We start from the raw sequence: 21,903 nt of genomic DNA, 5'->3' as shown, positions 1-21,903 counted from the left end.
ACTGACAGATCCTGGACTTCTAAAGAAAGAATTCTTTATGTGCACTATGCCTTGGTCTAAACAACTGTCAGAGGACCTTAGAAGAAAAATTGTAGAGATGCACAAAGCTGGAAAAGGCTACGAAAGCATTTCTAAAGACCTGATAGTTCATCAGTCCCAGTCCACAGTAAGAGAAATTGTCTCCAAATGGAGAAAGTTCAGTACCGTTGCTACTCTCCCTCGGAGTGGGCATCCTGCAAAGATCATAAGAGCACAATGTGCAATGGTGAAGGAGGTTAAACAGAACCCAAGGGTAACAGCAAAAGATCTGCAGAAATCTCTACAACTTGCTAAACTCTGTTCATGTGACCACTACAAGAAAAACACTGAACAAGAACGGTGTCCATGGAAGAACACCATGGAGGAAACCACTGCTCTCCAAAAAAAACATTGCTGCACGTCTCAAGTTTACAAAGACCACCTGGATGTTCCACAATGCTTCTGGGACAATAATCTGTGGACAGCTGAGACAAAAGTTGAACTATTTGGCAGAAGTGCACACTCTATGCTTGTTGGAAAAAGGATACTGCATATCAATACCAAAACCTCATAACAACTGTGAAGCATGGTGGAAGGAGCATCGTGCCTCAGGGACTGGACAGCTTGTGATCTTTGAGGGAAGAATGAATTCAAAAGTGTATCAAGACATTTTACAGGAGAATGTCAGGGTAGTGGCCTGTCACCTAAAGCTCAATAGAAGTTGGATATTGCAACAAAACAATGATTCAAAACACAAGAGTAAATCAACAATAGAATGGTTTAAGAAAACTCATGTTTTGAAATGCCAAGTCAGGGTCCAGATCTTAACCCAATTGAGGTGCTGTGGCATGACCTGAAGAGGGATTTCACTAAGGTATCCCGGAAATTTTGATAAACTGAAACTGTTTTCTATGGAGCAATGGTCTAAAATTCCTCCAAGCTGATGTGCAGGCTGATCAACAGTAACTGTAAATGTTTGAAGTTATTGCTGTACAAGGAGGTCACACTAGTTATTGTAAGCAAAGGTTCACATACTTTTTCCAACAAATACATGTAATATTGGATCATTTTTTTCAATCAATAAATAAATGAACAAGTCTAATTATTTTGTGTTATTTACTTAAGTGGGTTCACGTTATCTAGCATTAGGTCTTAAGTGAAGATCTGATCACATTTTAGATCATATTTATGCAGAAACAGAAAGAATTTTTAAGGGTTCACAAACATTCTATCACCGCTGAACATACTGTGCAAAGGTGTAAGGTGCATATATATAGCTAGAGTGCCTAAAATATTTGCCTAATACTGTGGCAATTTTATATATTGCACAGGCAAGCAGAGGGGAATCATGGTTGGAAAAAGGGGAAGGGAGAGGAGAGGTAGCAGGAAATACCATAAAGATATTCTTTAATAATCAATAAACCAATTGTTTAGAAACAAATGACCTTGCATGATTTCTCAGGACTAGGTACACCTGCACCTGCACCCATACCATCCTCCACCCCAGCAGTCCTTCTCTGCCACGTGTTTCACACCCCTCCTGCAGCACAACACCATCACCATTCCCAGCATATTTGCTCCTGCCAGATTAACAAACACATCCTCTGCTCCACGTCGACAAATTCAATGCTGTGCTAAAGTCTTAGGCACCCTAGATGTATACATGTACCTAAGACAATGGCAGAGCACTGTAGATACTAGATGGATACCTACCGACAGAGGGTGAATGAGATGTTGTGAACTAGGATCCAGTCACTGCAGCTTTGAAGAGACTGAGCTGAGTGAAGGTGGAAACAATATCCAGCAGTCAATAGGAAGAAGTACAGTCAACATACAATGAAACAACACTACAACTAACCCTATTTCCAGAGATTAAAACATTCAGTCCAGGTTTCAGGTCCACTGATCAGTCTGTGGGTGACTTCTGCTTAAGGCCGGCCCATCGAGAAGCACTGCTGATAAATCCCTACCCTTTACATTCAATGAATAATGGTCTGTAATCCCACCACTTTCCACATGTTGTAACCATCAGATACATCTTCATCTCCTCTTTCAGAATTCATAAGGGGCTGTTTACTCTGTGACTCCCTGATTCACTCTTCAATCTCCACCAAATGTCCCTCTTCTCCTGGTTCTTTCCCCTGCGATCACGTGCTGTGACGGCTGAAATGAGGCTGAGACTGAACCTGGTTGATATTAAAAAGTCTTTATTCATTAGATTGGATTAATTAAGGAATCACATGTAATAAGGATAGTAAGAGTTTATAGATAAATTGTGAAAGGCAGTATAATCAGGAAAAGTGAACTTGTTCATTTTGGAAGGTGGAACAAAATAAAAGGGCATTATCTAAATGGAATAAAACTGCAGAAAGTTGCAGAGCAATTCACATCAAAACAGAAAGTGAAATGTGGCGTTAAGTGTTAACTGATGCTATCAAAGCATTTGCTTCATGTAACCCCAAGCACTCTTTGTATGCTTGAAGCATATTGTTTTCTTGAAGGCCCTCTCCGTTTATACTGGACAACAAATCTTTTTGGAATTGTTACTTCTTCAGAATTGTTATTTTAATTTTGTTTATGATTGACTGCTTGAAGCTGAAAACAAATTTCAGATTACTTGTATCATGTAGGAATTTGGCTAAACAAGAAACTAGAATTTATTGAATATAATGTGTTTTATTGCAGAATGGTGCTGACACTTTGCAATAGTTCCATTCAGCTAAAAACATTTTATTGACTATTTGCACTTGTACACAGTGTCTGAGGTTTCTTGCTGAAGTGTCCAACAATAATCAGCCAGCATTGATGGATTCCAGTTGCCCTGATACTGTTTATCCCCCATGACTGCAATGTCCCGGTGAAACCCTTCCCCCATGCTCGTTACTGACTGGAACAAGATTTGCAAGGAAGAAGTCTAAATGCGAATGCAAAAATGAATTGAGTGACATGTTACACTCATGGTTTTGTGTGCTTGAAGCATGTTGTCAGCCAGTTGCACAGTCTGGTGCTCTGTAGTGGCCAAGGAAATTTTCAACATGCTTGAATGCATTCCTGGCAATTTTCTCCAGTCCCACTAGACGTTCTTCAAATTGCCTGTCATTGGTGACCTGTTTAATTTGTGGACCAACAAATAATGCCTTCCTTACTGTTGGCATCAATTATTCTGATGAATTATGAATTGATATAAATATAGTCGATTTTTAAGAAAAAGGTGCATGACAGAGAAACTTTGTGATGATTTTCATGATCAGCAGCCCAAGATCCAAAAGATACATGATAAAGTATTGAGGAAGCAATCAAGTCAAGTCAAGTCACTTTTATTGTCATTTTGATCATAACTGCTGGTACAGTACATCGTAAAAATGAGACGACGTTTTTCAGGACCATGGTCCTACATGACACAGTACAAAAACTAGACAGAACTATATTAAAAAAAACATAGAGAAAGCTACAATAGACTGCAGACCTACACAGGACTGTCTGTGTGTGTGTGTGTGTGTAAATAGATAGATAGATAAATAAATAAAATCTTCATTGTCCAATGTACTTGGTATTTAATTTTCTTTCCTGTGATGGAGTCCTACATTAATCTTCCATTTCATAACATCTATTCTACACAATGGTTCAACGCTCAATGTTACATATTATCTATGTTTGTATCATAAAATAAATTTGCGCTACATTTTCAGTCTTTGTTATTTCATAAAAATAGAGCTTCTATGTCATGTAATGAACAATGTATTAAAAGGTTTACTTATTGGCAGTTATTAATGATTAATAAAGTAGTAAAAAAGACAAAACCAATCACTGATCCAAACCACACAACGTAGTGATGGAGGGCACTACAAGTGTCCGACAACTTTTTGTCTCCCTCTTGTTGTCCTTCTCTATATATCCAGCTCTTCGAATAAGTCACAACCCACCTTAATATTCCCACTAGCACAACAAAATTGCCCCTTTTTATATCCTTCAAGATCCCTTACTCTAATGCATGGGGAAGTGCCAGATCATATTTACACCTGCAGAATCTTCTCCCCCTTCCCAGACAAACGTATTTTCCACCATTATCTACTGGGATAATGTGTTACAGACTAGTGCTCACACTAAACTCTCCAAACACTGCTGTGGACTGGTTCCTTGTACTTTCTCAAAACATTCCCACATTCTAAACTAACACCATTTTGTCTTACAAACACCCATTTTGTATCGCACATTTGAGAATTGACCAAGGAGGAATCAAATTTAACTTTTTCTTCCCAAGTGCTAATCTCAGATTCAGGAGGGGAGGACTCCCTTCAAAGAAGCAATGTGAATGTACAGTACTATAAAAAAATTCTTAAGCACATGTATATAGAGTGCCTAAGACTTTTGCATGGCACTGTAATAATTTCATGTATTGCACTGTACTGCTGCAAAAAAAAATTCTTGACATATGATAAACCTGATTCTGATGTGGGTCTCTGCTGTGGACTGAGTGGGAAGGGAGCGGGGAGAGGGGAATCACGGTTGGGAGAAGGGGAAGGGAAGGGACATGGAGTGGGAAACACCAGTGAGACATTCTGTGGTGAACTCAAAGCATATTGAGTTTTTGTAATCATACATACAAATATAGACAGCTGGTGAATCAATACACTTTCAATTACTACAATGTCACGAATAAACTCTTCTCGGGCTTCTAGCCAGGTACAGGGTTCAATTATAACCGATGTTTCGATGACAAACTCTGCGATCTTCATCAGGAATGATGCCTGTGTACGTCTAGACCTTGTTACGTACCAGCAGCAATAGATTATACACTGAGTCAGGTTATTTTTTTGGTAATTTTTTTTTTAAGTTCATCATCAAACAAACATTTCCATAAGATGTATTTCAGACATTGAACATATATTTCATATAATTATATATATCTCAAATCTCTACAAAGTATTTATCTGAGGTACACACTTATAGAAAAGAGTGGAGAGAAAAAACAAGCAAAAGGGAAGAACTATGTACAAGTAGGGAGTGATCTTTTGTTTTTACAACAGATTCATTGATTTGTGAGAATAAAGTCAGGCCTATGAGGCATTATTTAGTTAAACCATTTTCCCCAGTATGAATCAAATTGTTGCAAATTGGATAAAATTCTCTTACGTTTGATTGGATTTAATAGCCCATTGACATTAAAAGAAATGAATTTTACCTTGTCCTTAGCCATCTGTATTTATCTGTCAATGTACCATTGAAATTAGAATAAAACTTAATCGATCTACTCCCTGAACAAATACGAACCAAGAAATGCAGATAATAACAAAAATGGCAATGAAAGTGTGATTCCAAGGCTGAGGTCTCTAGTAGATGACCCTGCGTTGAGCTAGAGGAAACGTCTAGCTGTGGGGGATAACCCCTCCTACTTGTGAGTTGAGGGCCCCCATTGCAGTATTCATAAAAGTCAGTGAACAAATCCATTACACAGAAAAGATTTCCCTGTGTACTCCTCCTATATATATACACACACACACATATTGCATACATACACACACATTACATACGTGTGTATATATATACATATATTCTCATTTTGGTGGGGAAAAAGGAGTAAGTGAGTGAATAAAGAATAAAAGCTAAGTAATATAAAATCCACATTATAGTAAGTATTTCTCGAGATAGGTATATCACCGTGTACTTTTGCTTTCATTTAGCTTCTCAACATTTCTCAATATTTTTAAAGTTAGCTAAACCTTATGGCTCTTCTGAAGGGGGTGAGGACTGTCTTTGGGAAGCTCCCGGTCTCTTCCTGATATATTTCTCTCGGCCTCCTCCCGTCTCCTGCCTTCTCAATTCTCGCACTATTTCCCAAGCGGAGCGGGACAATTCCTCAGCCAGGCTTTCCCTCATTTTGGTGACACTGACGGGCAAACCACTGGCCTTCATGTCTGTAGTCGCCTCTTCCACCGTCTGGTCCAACCGCATCCCGTTGTCATAAAACACTTGAAGTTTAGCAGGGTATGGAGTTTGAAATCTAATCTTATTTTGCTTTAATACTCACTTTACTTCAGAGTATTCTTTGTGTTTCTGCAGGACCGCGGGGGGGGGGGGGGAATCTTGGTCGAAATATATTAATTTATCGTCGAAAAACACTCTCTTCTTACCCCAGGCCCTTTGTAGAATCTGCGTCTTGGTGCTGTACCCGAAGGAATTTAATTATTATAGAGCGTGGCTTTCTGTCCTGGGTAGGTTTTGGAACCAGCACACGGTGCATCCTCTCGATTTCCAGCTCCATAGTTGAGGGAAGATCCAGCGCGTCCTGCAGTAACTTTCCGACAAACTCCGTCATAGACGAGCCCTCCGCTCCTTCGGGAACGTTGTGGTTTCTGATATTTTTCCGCCGTGATCTTCCCTCCAGGTCAAGCAGTTTACCTTCTTGGTGATGTATTATTTTTATTGTCACGATCTTCCATCTTCTCGACACAGATGGATTGTGTATATTATGTGAAGTCAGGATTTTTCACAAAGAATGAAACATTTGAGCCCTCTTGGAGGTTGGATTGGAATTATAGTCCATTTCAGGTTATTTCTGGTAATCTGCAAATAAATGTCATATGTCAGATACTGCGAATATTCTGAAAAAGTAATGTCAAACTGTGGATTCATATCTGAAGCTTTAAATAAACATAATGTCCAAAATAAAACAAATTGCAGATGCTGAATGCCTGGAAACAAAAGCACAAATTGTGAGAAACACTTGGCAGATAGCAGCATCCATGGATACAGGGTTAACATGTTGGTAACACATGAGATTCTGCAGATGCTGAAAATCCAGAGAAACACACACAAAATACTAGAGGATTTCACCAGGTCAGGGAGCATCTATGTAAATGAATAAACTGTCAACATTTTGAGTGGAGATTGTATCCTGGGTTTATTCATTTCCATATATGCTATTGGACCTGCTGAGTTCCTCCAGCATTTTGAGTGTATTAACATGTTGATGAAGTGTTCACAGTTTCTCATTAACACATTAACTGTCTCTCTTTACACATATATTGTTCACCAGCAGAGTTTTCCAACATTTGGACACGCTGGAGGCAGGAAGCATGTTCCCGCTGATGGGTGAGTCCAGAACTAGAGGCCACAGTTTAAGAATAAGGGGTAGGCCATTTAGAACAGAGATGCGGAAAAACTTTTTCACCCAGTGAGTGGTGGATATGTGGAAAGCTCTGCCCCAGAAGGCAGTGGAGGCCAAGTTTCTGGATGCATTCAAGAGAGAGTTAGATAGAGCTCTTATAGATAGCGGGGTCAAGGGATATAGGGAGAGGGCAGGAACGGGGTACTGATTGTGTATGATCAGCCATGATCACAGTGAATGGCGGTGCTGGCTCGAAGGGCCGAATGGCCTACTCCTGCACCTATTGTCTATTGTCTATTTTCTGTTTTATTGGTCTAGTGAAGGCCAATTACATTCACTGCAATGTTCCAGTAAGAACTGTCCTTTGTTATTTAAATAACAAGCCATGGGTAACAAAGGACATTAAGGACATCCTGAACGCTAAAAAGAGGGCGTTTAGAGATGGAAATAGGGAGGAGCTGAGGACAATATAGAGGGACCTGAAAGCCAAGATCAGGGAGGCTAAAGGCAGGTATAGGAGGAAGCTTGAGTGGAAATTCCAGCAGAACAACATGAGAGAGGTCTGGAGTGGGATAAGGACCATCACTGGGTTCTGGCAAACTAGCAACAGAGGAGCTGAGGGCAGTGTGGACAGGGCCAACGAACTTGACCTGTTTTTCAACAGATTTGACACTGTGGACCCTGCCCATCCCCCACGATTAATCTGTTGTCGGCCCCCAACCAACACATACTCCACTCTCCCCTCTTACCCCTCCTCACAGCCCCACACCCTCCTCTCATGATGACACCACTCCCCCACCTGAAACCTCCACGGTGGGCTTCACAGCTGAACAGTTGAGAAGACAGCTGAAACGTCTCCACCCAAGCAAGGTTGCAGGCCCGGATGGTGTCAGCCCCAGGGTGCTCAAAGCATGTGCCCCCCAGCTATGTGGAGTACTTCACCATGTCTTCAACCTGAGCCTGAGTCTCCAGAGGGTTCCTGTACTGTGGAAGACGTCCTGCCTCGTCCCTGTACTGAAGACACCGCGCCCCAGTGGCTCCAATGACTACAGACCGGTGGCATTGACCTCCCACATCATGAAGACCCTGCAGAAACTTGTTCTAGAGCAGCTCTAGAACAAGTTAGGCCACACTTAGACCCTCGCCAGTTCACCTACCAGCCCCGACTAGGAGTTGAGGATGCCATCGTCTACCTGCTGAACCGTGTCTACGCCCACCTGGGCAAGCCTGCGAGCACTGTGAGGGTCATGTTTGTTGACTTCTCCAGTGCGTTCAACACCGTCCTGCTCTGCTGGGTGAGAAGCTGACAGTGATGCAGGTGGATGCTTCCCTGGTGGCATGGATTATTGATTACCTGACTGGCGGACCACAGTACGTGCGCTTGCAGCACTGTGTGTCAGACAGAGTGGTCAGCAGCACTAGGGCTCCACAGGGGACTGTCCTGTCTCCCTTTCTCTTCACCATCTACACCTCGGACTTCAACTACTGCGCAGAGTCTTGCCATCTTCAGAAGTTTTGTGATGACTCTGCCATAGTTGGATGCATCAGCAAGGGAGATGAGGCTGAGTACAGGGCTACGGTGGGAAACTTTGTCACATGGTGTGAGCAGAACCATCTGCAGCTTAATGTGAAAAAGACTAAGGAGCTGGTGGTGGACCTGAGGAGGGCTAAGGCACCGGTGACCCCTGTTTCCATCCAAGGGGTCAGTGTGGACATGGTGGAGGATTACAAATACCTGGGGATACGAATTGACAATAAACTGAACTGGTCAAAGAACACTGAGGCTGTCTACAAGAAGGGTCAGAGCCCTCTCTACTTCCTGAGGAGACTGAGGTCCTTTAACATCTGCCGGACGATGCTGAGGATGCTCTACGAGTCTCTGGTGGCCAGTGCTATCATGTTTGCTGTTGTGTGCTGGGGCAGCAGGCTGAGGGTAGCAGACACCAACAGAATCAACAAACTCATTCGTAAGGCCAGTGATGTTGTGGGGGTGGAACTGGACTCTCTGACAGTAGTGTCGAAAAAGAGAATGCTGTCCAAGTTGCATGCCATCTTGGACAATGTCTCCCATCCACTCCATAATGTACTGGTTAGGCACAGGAGTACATTCAGCCAGAGACTCATTCCACCAAGATGTGACACTGAGCATCATAGGAAGTTATTCCTGCCTGTGGCCATCAAACTTTACAACACCTCCCTCGGAGGGTCAGACACCCTGAGCCAATAGGCTGGTCCTGGACTTATTTCCACTTGTCATAATTTACTTATCATTATTATTATTATTAAATTACTTATGGTTTTATATTGCTATATATCTACACTATCCTTGGTTGGTGTGCCTGTAACGAAACCCAATTTCCCTCGGGATCAATAAAGTATGTCTGTCTGTCTGTCTGTCAATGTCAACTCCGATGGACTTCAATCTGCACTGCTTTGGACAATCCTTTCTCTGGTTGTCCCATGAATTTTGTGCATGTTGATAATATTGAGCTGATGCATAACATACACATTACAATGTTCCCAATAAGGAGGACAGATTCTAAGGAAGAGCTAAATGGAATATGACTAACCAACAATTTTCAGGAGAATGTTAAGTTGGAGGAAGAAATGCACAAGGAAGCAAAAATTATTGTTAGACCTGAAGATTGGGATAAATGCAGAATCCAGCAAAGGATGATGATATTGGCAATAAAAAATAAACTGAGGGCAAATTATTGAGGAATATAATAGCAAAGGTATACAAAAAGAAGACAGTGGTTCAAGTGAACAGACAGTAGTTAGAAAATGAGGACCAGAAAAAACAGTGATGGGCAGTGAAGAAACAGCAAAGGAATTAAACAGATTTTACATGATGAATCTGTGGAATTCATTGCACAGATCGCTGTGCAGGCCAAGTCACTGAGTATATTTGAAGCGGAGGTTGATGGGTTTGTGATTAGTAAGGGTTTCAAAGGTTATGAGGAGTAGGATGAAGAATGGGCTTGGGAAGGATAATAAATCAACCAGGATGGAATGACACAGCAGACTCGATGGGCCTAATGCTGCTCCTTTGTCTTATGATCTCACTTTGTATATGGCTTTATAGTAAAATAGAAAATATGATGAAAGTCCCATTAATATTGTATAATGCCTATGAGGATTTTAAAATCATCACCATCAGCAGGAGACATAAGGGCAAACTATTGAGCACACAGACAGACAAGACCCTGATGGCCTGTATCCTCAGTCCGAAAAGTTGTGGCCATTGTATAGTGGATGTGCTGTTTATAGATCTCCCACAAATCTTTAAGTTCCGAAGAAACACCAAAGGACTATCAACAGAAAGGGAGACAAACTGGTTTTGTAAATAATGTCAAAATTACTTAATTAATGATGAAATAGCAGCACAGTAGAAACATCATAATTTAAACAGGCTCCTTGAAGGGAAATAGTGACAACCTCCTTGGCACCCTCTCTAAAGCTTCCACACCTTCCCTATAATGAGACAATCAGAACTGAGCACAATACTGCAAGTGTGTTCTAACCAGTTTTAGAGAGCTGCAACATTGTCTTGAGGCTCTTGAACTCAATCTCCCTACCACTGAAGGCCAGCTTACCACAGGACTTCTTAATCAACCTATCAACCTGAGCTACAACTTTGAGGGATCTATGGATCTGGACCCCAAGATCCCTCTGTTCCTCCACACTGCTAAGAACCCTGTCAATGACCTTGTCCAGTCGGCTCTCCTTATCCGCAGATTCCGCATGCACGGATTCAACCAACCGCGGATCGGGAAAACCCATAAGTTCTCTCTCCAGCACTCGTTGCTTGAGCATGTTCAGACTATTTTTTCTTGTCATTATTCCCTAAACAATACTGTATAACAACTGTTTACATTGATTTACATTGTATTAGGTATTTAAGTAATCTAGAAATGATTTAAAAGTACAGGCAGTCCCCGGGTTAAGAATGAGTTCCGTTCCTGTGTCCGTCGGAACAGGTACATCCGGTATTATTTAGCATCAGTTAGTCAAACGTTTTTCTTAGTATATAGTACATATTTTACCTTTCTATGCATATAAAACACTTAAAAATCATACGTATTTCAATAATCAAACCACTGTGTTGTTTAGTAATAATTGTAGCTTTCATCAGGGCAGGGCCTTTCACATTCTCCATTAAAATGGTTCCAATCGTTGACAGACAGACAGACAGTAATACTTTATTGATCCCGAGGGAAATTGGGTTTCGTTACAGTTGCATCAACCAAGAATAGTGTAGAAATATAGCAATATAAAACCATAAATAATTAAATAATAATTAAGTTAATCATGCCAAGTGGAATTGAGTCCAGGACCAGCCTATTGGCTCAGGGTGTCTGACCCTCCGAGGGAGGAGTTGTAAAGTTTGATGGTCACAGGCAGGAATGACTTCCTATGATGCTCAGTGTTACATCTCGGTGGAATGAGTCTCTGGCTGAATGTACTCCTGTGCCTAACCAGTACATTATGCAGTGGATGGGAGTCATTGTCCAAGATGGCATGCAACTTGGACAGCATCCTCTTTTCAGACACCACCGTCAGAGAGTCCAGTTCCACCCCCACAACATCACTGGCCTTACGAATGAGTTTGTTGATTCTGTTGGTGTCTGCTACCCTCAGCCTACTGCCCCAGCACACAACAGCCAACTGTAGCCTAACGCTTTTCCAATGACAGATGGCGTTTCACCGCTTTCCGATCGTTTTATTACTTCCACCTTATTTTCAATCGCGATCGTGATTATTTTCGTGAACAGAAACACTGCGGATTCAGAGCTGTGCCGCCAGGTCCTAATGTCCACCGCACTGATACATGTTAAATAAGGGACTTGAGCATCCACGAGTTTTGGTATCCGCGGGGGGTCCTGGAACCAATCCCCCGCGGATAAGGAGGGTCGACTGTACTGTGTCTTTAAGAAGCCTCTGAAAGTCCAACCCTACATTCCCATTGTGAGAGTTGGAAATGGGTAAGGCTGGCCAACAGGGTGAAGCTGTATAGGCCAATCCCCTATACAGTGAATACAATAGATTACAGAAACATTGATGAATTCCAAGGGAGGGTTTTCACGGTCTATGCTCTACTGGGAACTAACGGCCCAAGAAGACGAAGCGTGCCTTCAAGTTCAATCTTCCAAAGTGTATCATTTCATACTTCCTTTGATTGAACTTCATCCGGCACTTCTCCACCCAACTTCACATCCCTTTATAACCTACATCAACCTTTGACACTATCCAGAACACCTCCAGCCTTCATGTCATCTGCAAGCTTACTAATTACTTCTCCTCTTTCTTACCCAAGTCATTTATAAAAACACAAATTGTAGGGAATCTCTGCACAACAATGCTAGTCACCAACCACTGGGCAGAATACATTCCATCTACTACAACTCTCTGCCTTCTGTGGACATGCCAATTCTGAATCCATGCAGCCAAGTTTCCATGAATCCCCTGTCTCATGGCTATCTGGATGAGCCTAACATGGAGAATCTTGTCTAAAGCATTACTAAAAGTCCACAACAGTGCTCTACCTTCATCAATTTGTTTTGTCACTTCCTCAAAATCTCAATCAGGCTTGTGTGGCATGAGCTGGCCCTCAGAAAGCCATGCTGACAATCCCTAATAAGTCTATTTGTTTCCAAATGCTCTTAAATCCTGTCCCCAAGAACCCTCTCCAAAAGAGTGTCCACCACTGACATAAGAATTCATCATGGAATTTGAAAAAATTCTTAACCAGAGACGGGTGAGCAAAGTCAGAAGATGAGTTGTAGTTGGAATTTGCAGGAGGCATTTCACAAGGTGTTATGGTTTAGTCATAAGTCCTGTGGCCTTAGGAGTCCCAAAAGGGTTAGAGATGGAACCACAAATGCTCACTATACATATTAGGGAGTTGGAGAAAAATTTGTGAACGTACAGTAGCCAAATATGCAAAGAATTAAAAACATACGGGAGGTAAGTTGCAGGGCAAAAGGATTCATAACATTTTAGGTAACATTTGGATATTAAACACACAGCGCATATTTTCCTCGTTTGAACATATAAAATCATTGCAACACACCAATACTGTATTGCTGAATCAGTGGGAGCCCTGGGCTTGTTTCCCTGCAACAAGACGTTCCCATCGAGGGGTGATGGGAGACAGCGATACTCAAAGGGGATTCCTTATGTCCAGTCTATTCCGCAATTTAGTTTTCGTGGGTCTCAGCACTTGCTTCTGTCCCACTTACTCACATTTTTTCCGCTCAAAAAACTCAACGGGTTTGCTTTAAGTGCAGGGTGCTTGGACTCAAGGTATTGAAGCAGTTTTGAGGGCTTCATTGCCTCATTAGACAGCCTCCGGTCCCGAACTCCAGCCTCCCACCCACCCGCCGTCAGACGCCTTGGCCAGGTGTGGCTGGTCACGGGTGGGGTGAGAGGACAAGGTAAGGGTCGGAGGTCCCCGTACCGGGGCCGCGGCGGTCGCAGTCTGGAGAGAGTGACCGAGCGAGCGAGAGTGTGAGAGGGCTCGCGCACCCCCACCCCCCCAGATGTAGGTAGCATCTATCGGCTGACAAAAGTTTGGCTCAAGGGATGACTTTCAGTAGATCGCAGTGAGGTAGCTTTTCTGCTACTTACGAAACCCTGAGCCCGAATTAGGTCGTCTGCAAATATTTTAGCACCAGGTTTCCCATGAACATTCGGTGTGCTAAACAGGTTTAGAGGCGGCGCCCATCTGTCCGCGCTCCAGGCCAGTAGCAACGGCACTTCTCGCCAGCGCGACGAGGCGGCCGGTTACCCAAGGCTAACCACTGAACCCTGGCGCTAGGGTATCACTGCATTTAGGCAACTGGTGACCTTGTGTGCGTTCAAGTTCAACAGTGGGTGTGACAGGGAATGAGGAAAGATGCGGCTGACTCATATCATTTCATATCGCCAAATCATATCATTTCCTCACGGCCCGGTAGCACATGCTTTGTGGCCCGGTGGTTGGGGACCACTGATCTATGGAACTCTATGGAGGCAGAGTTCTTAGGTATTTTTAAGAGTGAGCGAGAGTGCAGTCTGATCAATGCCTTATAAATTCTCAGCATCATGTCCTTGCTCTTGCATTCTAGTCCTCTCAAAACCGCATTGCTATTGGGATGAATTATTCAGCTTTCAACAAGGAGGGAACCTGACATAGAGAAAAGGTTTAAGCTGAGTAATGTTCTAAACGGAGCATTTCCTTCTCCAGTAGACCGGTTGGTCAAAAATTACCTGCCTGTATGTGAACATTTCAGTCAAGATACAGTCTTACTGCAGCCACTGCAAGCTGACGTGAGCCAGATACAATATAAAACTGCAAAAGATACCAAATTGGCTGTGTGAAAAATATGAGAGGTCGCTTGAATGTACTTACTTCCCCCACTTTACTCTGCCCTTTCCTCGTCTCTGAGAGTCTTTTCCTCATCTGTGAGAGGCTGCATCACCTTCCCATCTCCATTGTGATTCTGCAGAGGTAAACAAATTATTGTAATCACCAGTTTAGAAAATCACATTTTGTAAGTGTTATTTGATTTGTCACTATTTTGTCACTCGGTCTATGAGAATGAATGTGCACATGGTATTTCCCTTATGATGTGACTCTCATCATTATCATAAATGGCACAAGGACTCTGTGATTCCCAAAGTGGGGAGAACTCTCATCATTTCACCTTTGGTCACCTGCAGATTCATCAGCTGGTAACATCTCTGCCTTCCTCCGTCAGCTGAACTATGAAAAATGTTCCTTCATGGATATGATCGTTAAATCAGTTTCTATTACTGTGATATTTATTATTGCTCCATTAGTAGAGACAAACCCTCCTGAAGCAACTGACAGTCGAAACAACTTCCATGATCTTCTCAAATCACCTTCCACGTCACTCTCCATTTTCACATTAGACTCCCAATGTTGTCCCACATTCCACATTCTCATCATGTTTATCTGGGATTTCGCCAGCCCAAAATAGAAATATCTATCAATCAATATCACCAGTGACAGCTTACCTGAAAGCATCCTGTCTTATCATCCATACTTTCCTCATCAGCCCTGGTTCTGCCAACCACACTGTGCAGCACTGACTCCCCAACATTACACCACGTTATTACTCCTCCCCTCCACAACAGACACATCACATCATCTCAACTAGTTTCTATAACACCATAAGACACAGGAACAGAATTTCCTATATCCATCAAGCCTTTGATCATGGCTATTTATTTTCCCTCTTAGCCCCTTTCTCCTGCCTTCTCTCTATAACATTTGACGTCCTTACTAATCAAGAACCTATCAACCTTCATTTTAAATATCCCCAATGACTTGCCTCTACAGATTACCGTCTGGCTAAAGAAATTTCTCCTCATCTCTGTTAAAGGGATGTCCCACTGTTCTGAGGTTATGCCCTCTGGTCTTAGACTCCCCAATTACAGTATAGGAAATATCCTCTCCACATCCACTATACCTGGGCCTTTCAATATTTAGTAGGCTTCAATGAGATCTCCCCTCATTCTTCTAAACCCCAATAAGCACAGGACCAGAGTCATCAAATTAGCATCACATTTTAACCCTTACATTCCTGGATGTTTTCTGAGATTTGGGGACCAAAACTACTCAGAATCTTCCAATGAGATGGAAAATAAGTCAACCATGGTGAATAGTGAAGCAGACTCAATGGGCTGAATGGCCTAATTCTTCCCTTAGTCTCAAGGCCTTATTAGTAAATTCTGTACTTAAACACTTAACGCTTCAGATGCCATCAGCTGATATTACCGTTAAACATGCTTTGCAACTGGTGAGATTATGCATTGTTTCAAGATAAAAATAATGTGCATGGAAAACATAACAGGACATTAGTTGAATTAAATTGCAGTCTGTTTACATTATGATTTCAATTTTAATTCTGCAGTTATTATAATTTAATACATGTGCCTTTTAAATATTGGAGAGATATTATGTACTTACCCTGGGGCTTTGAGAGGTCTGGTTACCTATCAAAAACAAAAACACAAGAAGTACAGTGAAATTATTTCTAGTAGTGATGAGACAGCCAACAGAGGAGAGCATAACACCCTGACACAATGGTGCCAAGATAACAACCTGTCCCTCAATGTCCAAAGAACAAAATAGCTGATCGTAGATTACAGGAGGAACGGAAACAGGCTCGCCCTGATCAACATCAATGGGACTATAGTTGAGAGAGTGAGTAGTTTCAAGTTCCTCGGGATACACATCACTGAAGATCTCACCTGGACTGTACACACTGCTGTGTGGCAAAAAAAAACACAATAGCACCTCTTTCACCTCAGATGAACAAAGACGTTCGGCATGGGTAACCAAATCCTCAAGACGTTCTACAGGGGCACCATTGAGAGTATCCTGACTGGCTGTATCACCACCAGGTACGGGAACTGCACCAACCCCGATCGCTGGGCACTGCAGAGAGTGGTACAGACAGCCCAGCGCATCCATGGGTGCAAACTTCCCTCCACTGAGGACATTTACAGCAGCAGGTACGTAAAGAAGGCTGGGAATCTCATTGGGGACACCAGTCACCCCAACCATAGACTGTTTCAGCTGCTTCCATCTGACAAACACTACTGCAGCATTAAAGCCAGGGCCAACAGGTTACGGGACAGCTTCATTCTACCAGCCATTAGACTTATAAATTCATGTCTGTAACATTGCAACAGTCATTACGCATCGATTTTTACTCCCTCATATTGTGGGACGGATATAAGATTTAAGTAAATTCAAATTGATTTATCATATTTTTACTTTGTTTTGCCATATTTTAAAAAGAAATTAATGGGAGTTTAAGTCGCAAATCACACACAAGAATGGTGTGTGGGAGGTTGTTTTACCAAAGTGACCTCACCAACGGTTGCCATCACAACGGTTATGTTTGGCTCATATCAGTTTGATGGATGATTCTACCACTGCCCAATGGGACCCATTTAAAAATGGACAGCTATGTTCTGATCACATTACTACTGTGATATACAAAATATTTGTGAGGTTTCCACAGTCTGCAATGTTTGAAGTCTGAAAGCAGAACCAGAGTAGCAGGGCCCAACAGGCCTAAACAGCCAGTGCTGTTAAGATTGATGGGTGTTCACCTTCATGGACTCTCTCCATGTTCTTCTTGATATGGGGCTTGTCCACAACATTTCCATCTCATCCTACTCCTTTTCTCCATATGCATCAAAATTAAAGGCTGATGAATCAGAGCAGGAATGCTATCCCAATGAATGTACTGGGAATGATATTCTGAAGAATTTAATAGGAGCGTTGACAAAAACACTGGCAAATTAAGACAGTGAGTTCAAAGTAAATTTATTATTTACTTTGATTATTATTATTATGGTAGGCCATTTAGAACAGAGATACGGAAAAACTTTTTCACCCAGAGAGTGGTGGATATGTGGAATGCTCTGCCCCAGAAGGCAGTGGAGGCCAAGTCTCTGGATGCATTCAAGAGAGAGTTAGATAGAGCTCTTATAGATAGCGGGGTCAAGGGATATGGGGAGAGGGCAGGAACGGGGTACTGATTGTGTATGATCAGCCATGATCACAGTGAATGGCGGTGCTGGCTAGAAGGGCCAAATGGCCTACTCCTGCACCTACTGTCTATTGTCTATTGCTCTGTAGAGTGTGGTATGTTGTTGTGCTGATCGTGGTGGGCAAACTGTACTGGCCTTGGAATGTGTGGTGACACTTGCAGGCTGTCCCCAGCACACCCTTGGGTGTGTCAGTTGTTAACGCAAACAACGCATTTCAAGGTATGTTTCAATGTATATATGATAAAGAAATAAATCACAATCAGAATCTGAAAAGAAAACAAGAGCTATGTAGAAGGGAAGAGTTAGATTGATCTTAGAGTAGGTTAAAAGGTCGACACATCATGGGCCGAAGGGCCTGTACTGTGCTGTAATATTCTATGTTCTATGCACACAGTAGCTCATTCACATACCTGTTTTATGTATGAGTTTCCTCCACAAAACACATGTCACGATACCACCAAGAATTACAACCAAAATAATGGGCACAACATAAAAGGCAACTTTGGACAAGTTGGACACTGCTTCACATTTCACATCAGCTTCAGCGCTCCCTGGTTCAACCTGTTTAAGATTCAGTGTTTCACATCTGGGGAAGATATAGAAAAACGTAAATCGATGTAAGCACCCACGATAGTTGCTCAAAGTTTAATTATAATAAATCTGTTACAATTGATATGTTATTGAAATCCCAGTCGATCAGAAAAAATGTCAACAGCCAATGATCAGCAGGATCTTTCAATTCCATCTGAGTGGGGAGACAAGGCCTTGGTTTAACATCTCTCCCGAGACACTGCACTGCAACGACAGCCTAGATTCAGGGGCACAGGTCTTGTAAATTGGACTTGAACCACAACCTTCTGAGTCACAGAAGGTGCATCCACTGTGCCAATGTCGACTTCTGTAAAAAATGTCAAATAAAACAATCCCAGGTATAACAGAAAACCTGATCTGATAAAGTAATGTAGACATTAAGGGGCAGTTGAGTCCCTTTGTCTGTGTAATGTTGTAGGGTCTGGTCTGTTGGGAAATGACCAAAAGACCCGAATATATAAATAAATGGAAAGGGAAGAGCAGGATGGCAGTTAAAAACGACCAGTCAGAATGCAAACAGACAGGAGAAGTGAGGTGGCTGGAGTTTGATAACGTCATTCTCAATGTTGAGAGATTTGTTTTGTGAGCCTGTGTTTTAATTCCCTTCTCTCCATGTTCTTGACTAAAACTGGAGCAGGCTCTGTGCACAACTCAACTCACGGAGAATCACACACATGCACATGAATCTACAGATGTTGAAAATATTCAGCAAAATGCTGCAGGAACTCAGTGCGTCAGGCAGGGAATAAACAGTTGATATTTTGGGCCCAGACCGTTCATCCAGACTGCAAATGAAGTGTGCAGAAGCCAGAAGAAGAAGGTGGGGGAGGGCAGGAGTACATGTTAGCAAATGATAGCTGAGATCAGGCAAGGAGGAAGGTGGTTCCCTACGCTTCCCCTTTCTTCAATGATCCACTGTCCTCTCCTATTAGATTCCTTCTCCTTCAGCCCTTTACTTCTTCCACCTATTATCCCCCAGCTTCTTACATCATACTCCCCCCTCCCACCTTTGTATTCTGACGTCTGCCCCATTCCTTTCTAGTCCAGATGAAGGATCTCGTTCCCGAAATATCGACTGTTTATTCCCCTTCATAGATGCTGCTTGATCTGCTGAGTTCCTCCAGCATTTTGTGTGTTGCTCAACAATTCAACACATTTTTTTTGCTGTAGATTATGTTTGTAAAAATATACTTAAGGATTTTTTGTAATTCAGTTTACAAAGTTATACGTAAACTATGATTATACTTGAGTTATGCAGAGAATGTATGATATACATATGTTTTCATTTTCAGGTTTTTTTAGAAATACCTAAAGTGGACATTCATCACCTGAACTGAAACATACGTACACTCAGTGGCTACTTTATTAGGTACACCTTCATATAAATACAACTGCAAAGAAAGCATGACAGAGCCTCTTCTTCCTCAGGAGTCTGCAGAGTTTCAGCGTGTCATCAAAAACCTTGGTGAACACCACACTCTCCAAATTAAATTAGTCTGCCAATTTTTTTCATCTGGGAGTTGCTGCCTAAGTGCAAAAGCTCCCAGTTATTCCTGAAATGAGAGATTTACATTTGGGGTACAGAAAGGAAGATCCAGACAATGAGACAATTCACTGAAAGATCTCCCACCCAGGACAAGGCAAAAGGAGGGAAATACTTTCCAAATGTACATCAATGGGGCAGGCAGTTTCTTTAATTCCCTCTAATTAAAGAAGTGAGAAACATAGAAGAGTGTTTTCAACCAGGTTCTAACTTGTTAACAGTACATTAGTGCAAATGATTAATTGTTTCTGAAAGGCAGATTGTGAAAGATTCAAGATTGAGGTTGGGGCAACTTGGGATCAATTCCTGAGCTGACAGTTAGGAGTTTGTACGATCTTCCCGTGACTGCGGAGCTTTCCTCCGAGTGCTCTGGTTTCTTCCCGCAGTCCAAACATGTATCGGTTGGTAGGTTCATTGGTCATTACCAGTTGTCCCGTGATTAGGCTGGGATTAAATAGGAAACTGTTGGGCATCGCAGCTCAAAGGGCCAGAAGGGTCTACTCCACGCTGTACTTCAGTAAATAAATAAAAATGGCTTATTGTCATTCTTTAGTGCACAAATGTGAAGGAGGTCTTTTTTTCTCCAGTCCTGCTGAAGGGTCTCGGCCTGAAACATCGAGTATACTCTTTTCTATAGATGCTACCTGGCTTACTGAGTTTCTCCAGCATTTTGTGCGTTGCTTAGAGTTCCAGCCTCTGTAGATTTTCTCTTTTGTGAAAGGAGAACAAAATGATTGTTACTCCAGATTCGAAGTAGCTTGAAAGAAAAAGGCATGAATTCTGCCCCAATGCCTTATGGTCATGTGGTAGGTTTTGGGGAGAATTGGGTTGCAGGGGATAATAAATCAGCCATGACTGACTGGAAGAGCAGACGTGATGGACCGATTTATCTAATTCTCCTCTTACGTCTTACGTTCTTAAAGAACATAATAAAGAAATAAAAACACAATAAATATAAATATAAAAGCAATCCTACAAAACACAATGTACAAGTAACTGTTACACACACAGACTGATTATATGTACATTAAGTGATGCTGGGTGACGTGTATGTAGTAGTGTGGGGAGTGGTGGGTTGGGTTAATGTGGGGAGGTGTTGATCAGACTGACAGCTTGGGGGAAGTAACTGTTTTTGAGGCTCATGGTCCTGGCATGGTCGCTGTGTCGCCTCTTCCCTGGTGGTTTGGGGCAAAAGGAAAGGAGGTATTGAGAAAAATCAACAAGAGGTGATACTTTCTGGACATGGACACCGTGGAGTTTAAAGTACTTACACTGTCCAGTTCTTACACTCTTCAGTTGTTGAAGCTTCGCTTGAAAATGTTCCGTCAGGACATTTCTCACACACTGTATCTTTGAAAGGTGTTCCTGAAACACACAATTAATGTTATTGTGGGTAACTTATAAAGCTGTAATACCAGTGTCAGAGAGATCTTGTTACTTCGTTCTACACTCTTCAAATAGTTAAATTAATGTGCAATTCCACTTTCAACTGTTATGAAGTTGTCACCTGCAGCATGTTGAAAATATCAAAGAATCCACTTCACTGAGTAGTTCTCAGTGTTTTTTCAGAACAGAATTTTTGAACCTGTTTTAACATCCACAAATACCTTCAGTCAATTACTAGAGTCTAGAAAAATACCCATGCTTCTCGGTCACACCACTGTACAAATAACACTCCCAACTCCGAGCAGCACAGGAGAGGAATAAATTATCGTGTATTCCTTTCCTCATGGTGGATTAGCGCGTGGGCCTCTGTCAGATGAAGAATTTGCTCAGACTTTGGAATAGCAGCATGAGAAGAGATCAGATAAAGCACTACCAAAATACTAATGATATCAGAGATGAGGAGGAATTTATTTAGCCAGAGGGTGGTAAATCCATGGAATTCATTGTCACAGATGGCTCTGGAGGCCAAGTCATTGGGTATATTTAATAGGTCTTTGTTTAGTAAGGGCATTGAAAGCTACAGGGAGAAGGCAGGAGAATGGGATAATAAATCAACCATGATGGAATAGTGGAGCAGACCCACTCGGCCAAATGGCCTAATTCTGCTCTTACCTCTTATGTC

General features: G+C 42.1%; 1 protein-coding gene across 1 annotated transcript in view; it reads right to left on the bottom strand.

The window, feature by feature from the left end:
* Positions 1-3,319: 3,319 nt before the first annotated feature.
* The window catches only part of LOC140718533 (tumor necrosis factor receptor superfamily member 5-like), a 39,913-nt gene continuing 21,329 nt past the window's right edge, over positions 3,320-21,903 (bottom strand). The window contains exons 3-7 of the mRNA XM_073032496.1: positions 21,107-21,200; positions 18,112-18,287; positions 16,104-16,129; positions 14,520-14,610; positions 3,320-6,582 (exon numbers count right to left, since the gene is read on the bottom strand). Of these exons, the coding sequence (XP_072888597.1) occupies positions 14,530-14,610; positions 16,104-16,129; positions 18,112-18,287; positions 21,107-21,200 (377 nt within the window). The 3' untranslated portion in view covers positions 3,320-6,582; positions 14,520-14,529. The remainder of the gene's footprint in view (positions 6,583-14,519; positions 14,611-16,103; positions 16,130-18,111; positions 18,288-21,106; positions 21,201-21,903) is intronic.

This window comes from Hemitrygon akajei, chromosome 29 (assembly GCF_048418815.1).
Source record: "Hemitrygon akajei chromosome 29, sHemAka1.3, whole genome shotgun sequence".
Classification (NCBI taxonomy): Eukaryota; Metazoa; Chordata; class Chondrichthyes; order Myliobatiformes; family Dasyatidae; genus Hemitrygon; species Hemitrygon akajei.
Note: the sequence above shows the minus strand (reverse complement) of the source record. Positions and strands in the feature narration are given on the sequence as shown.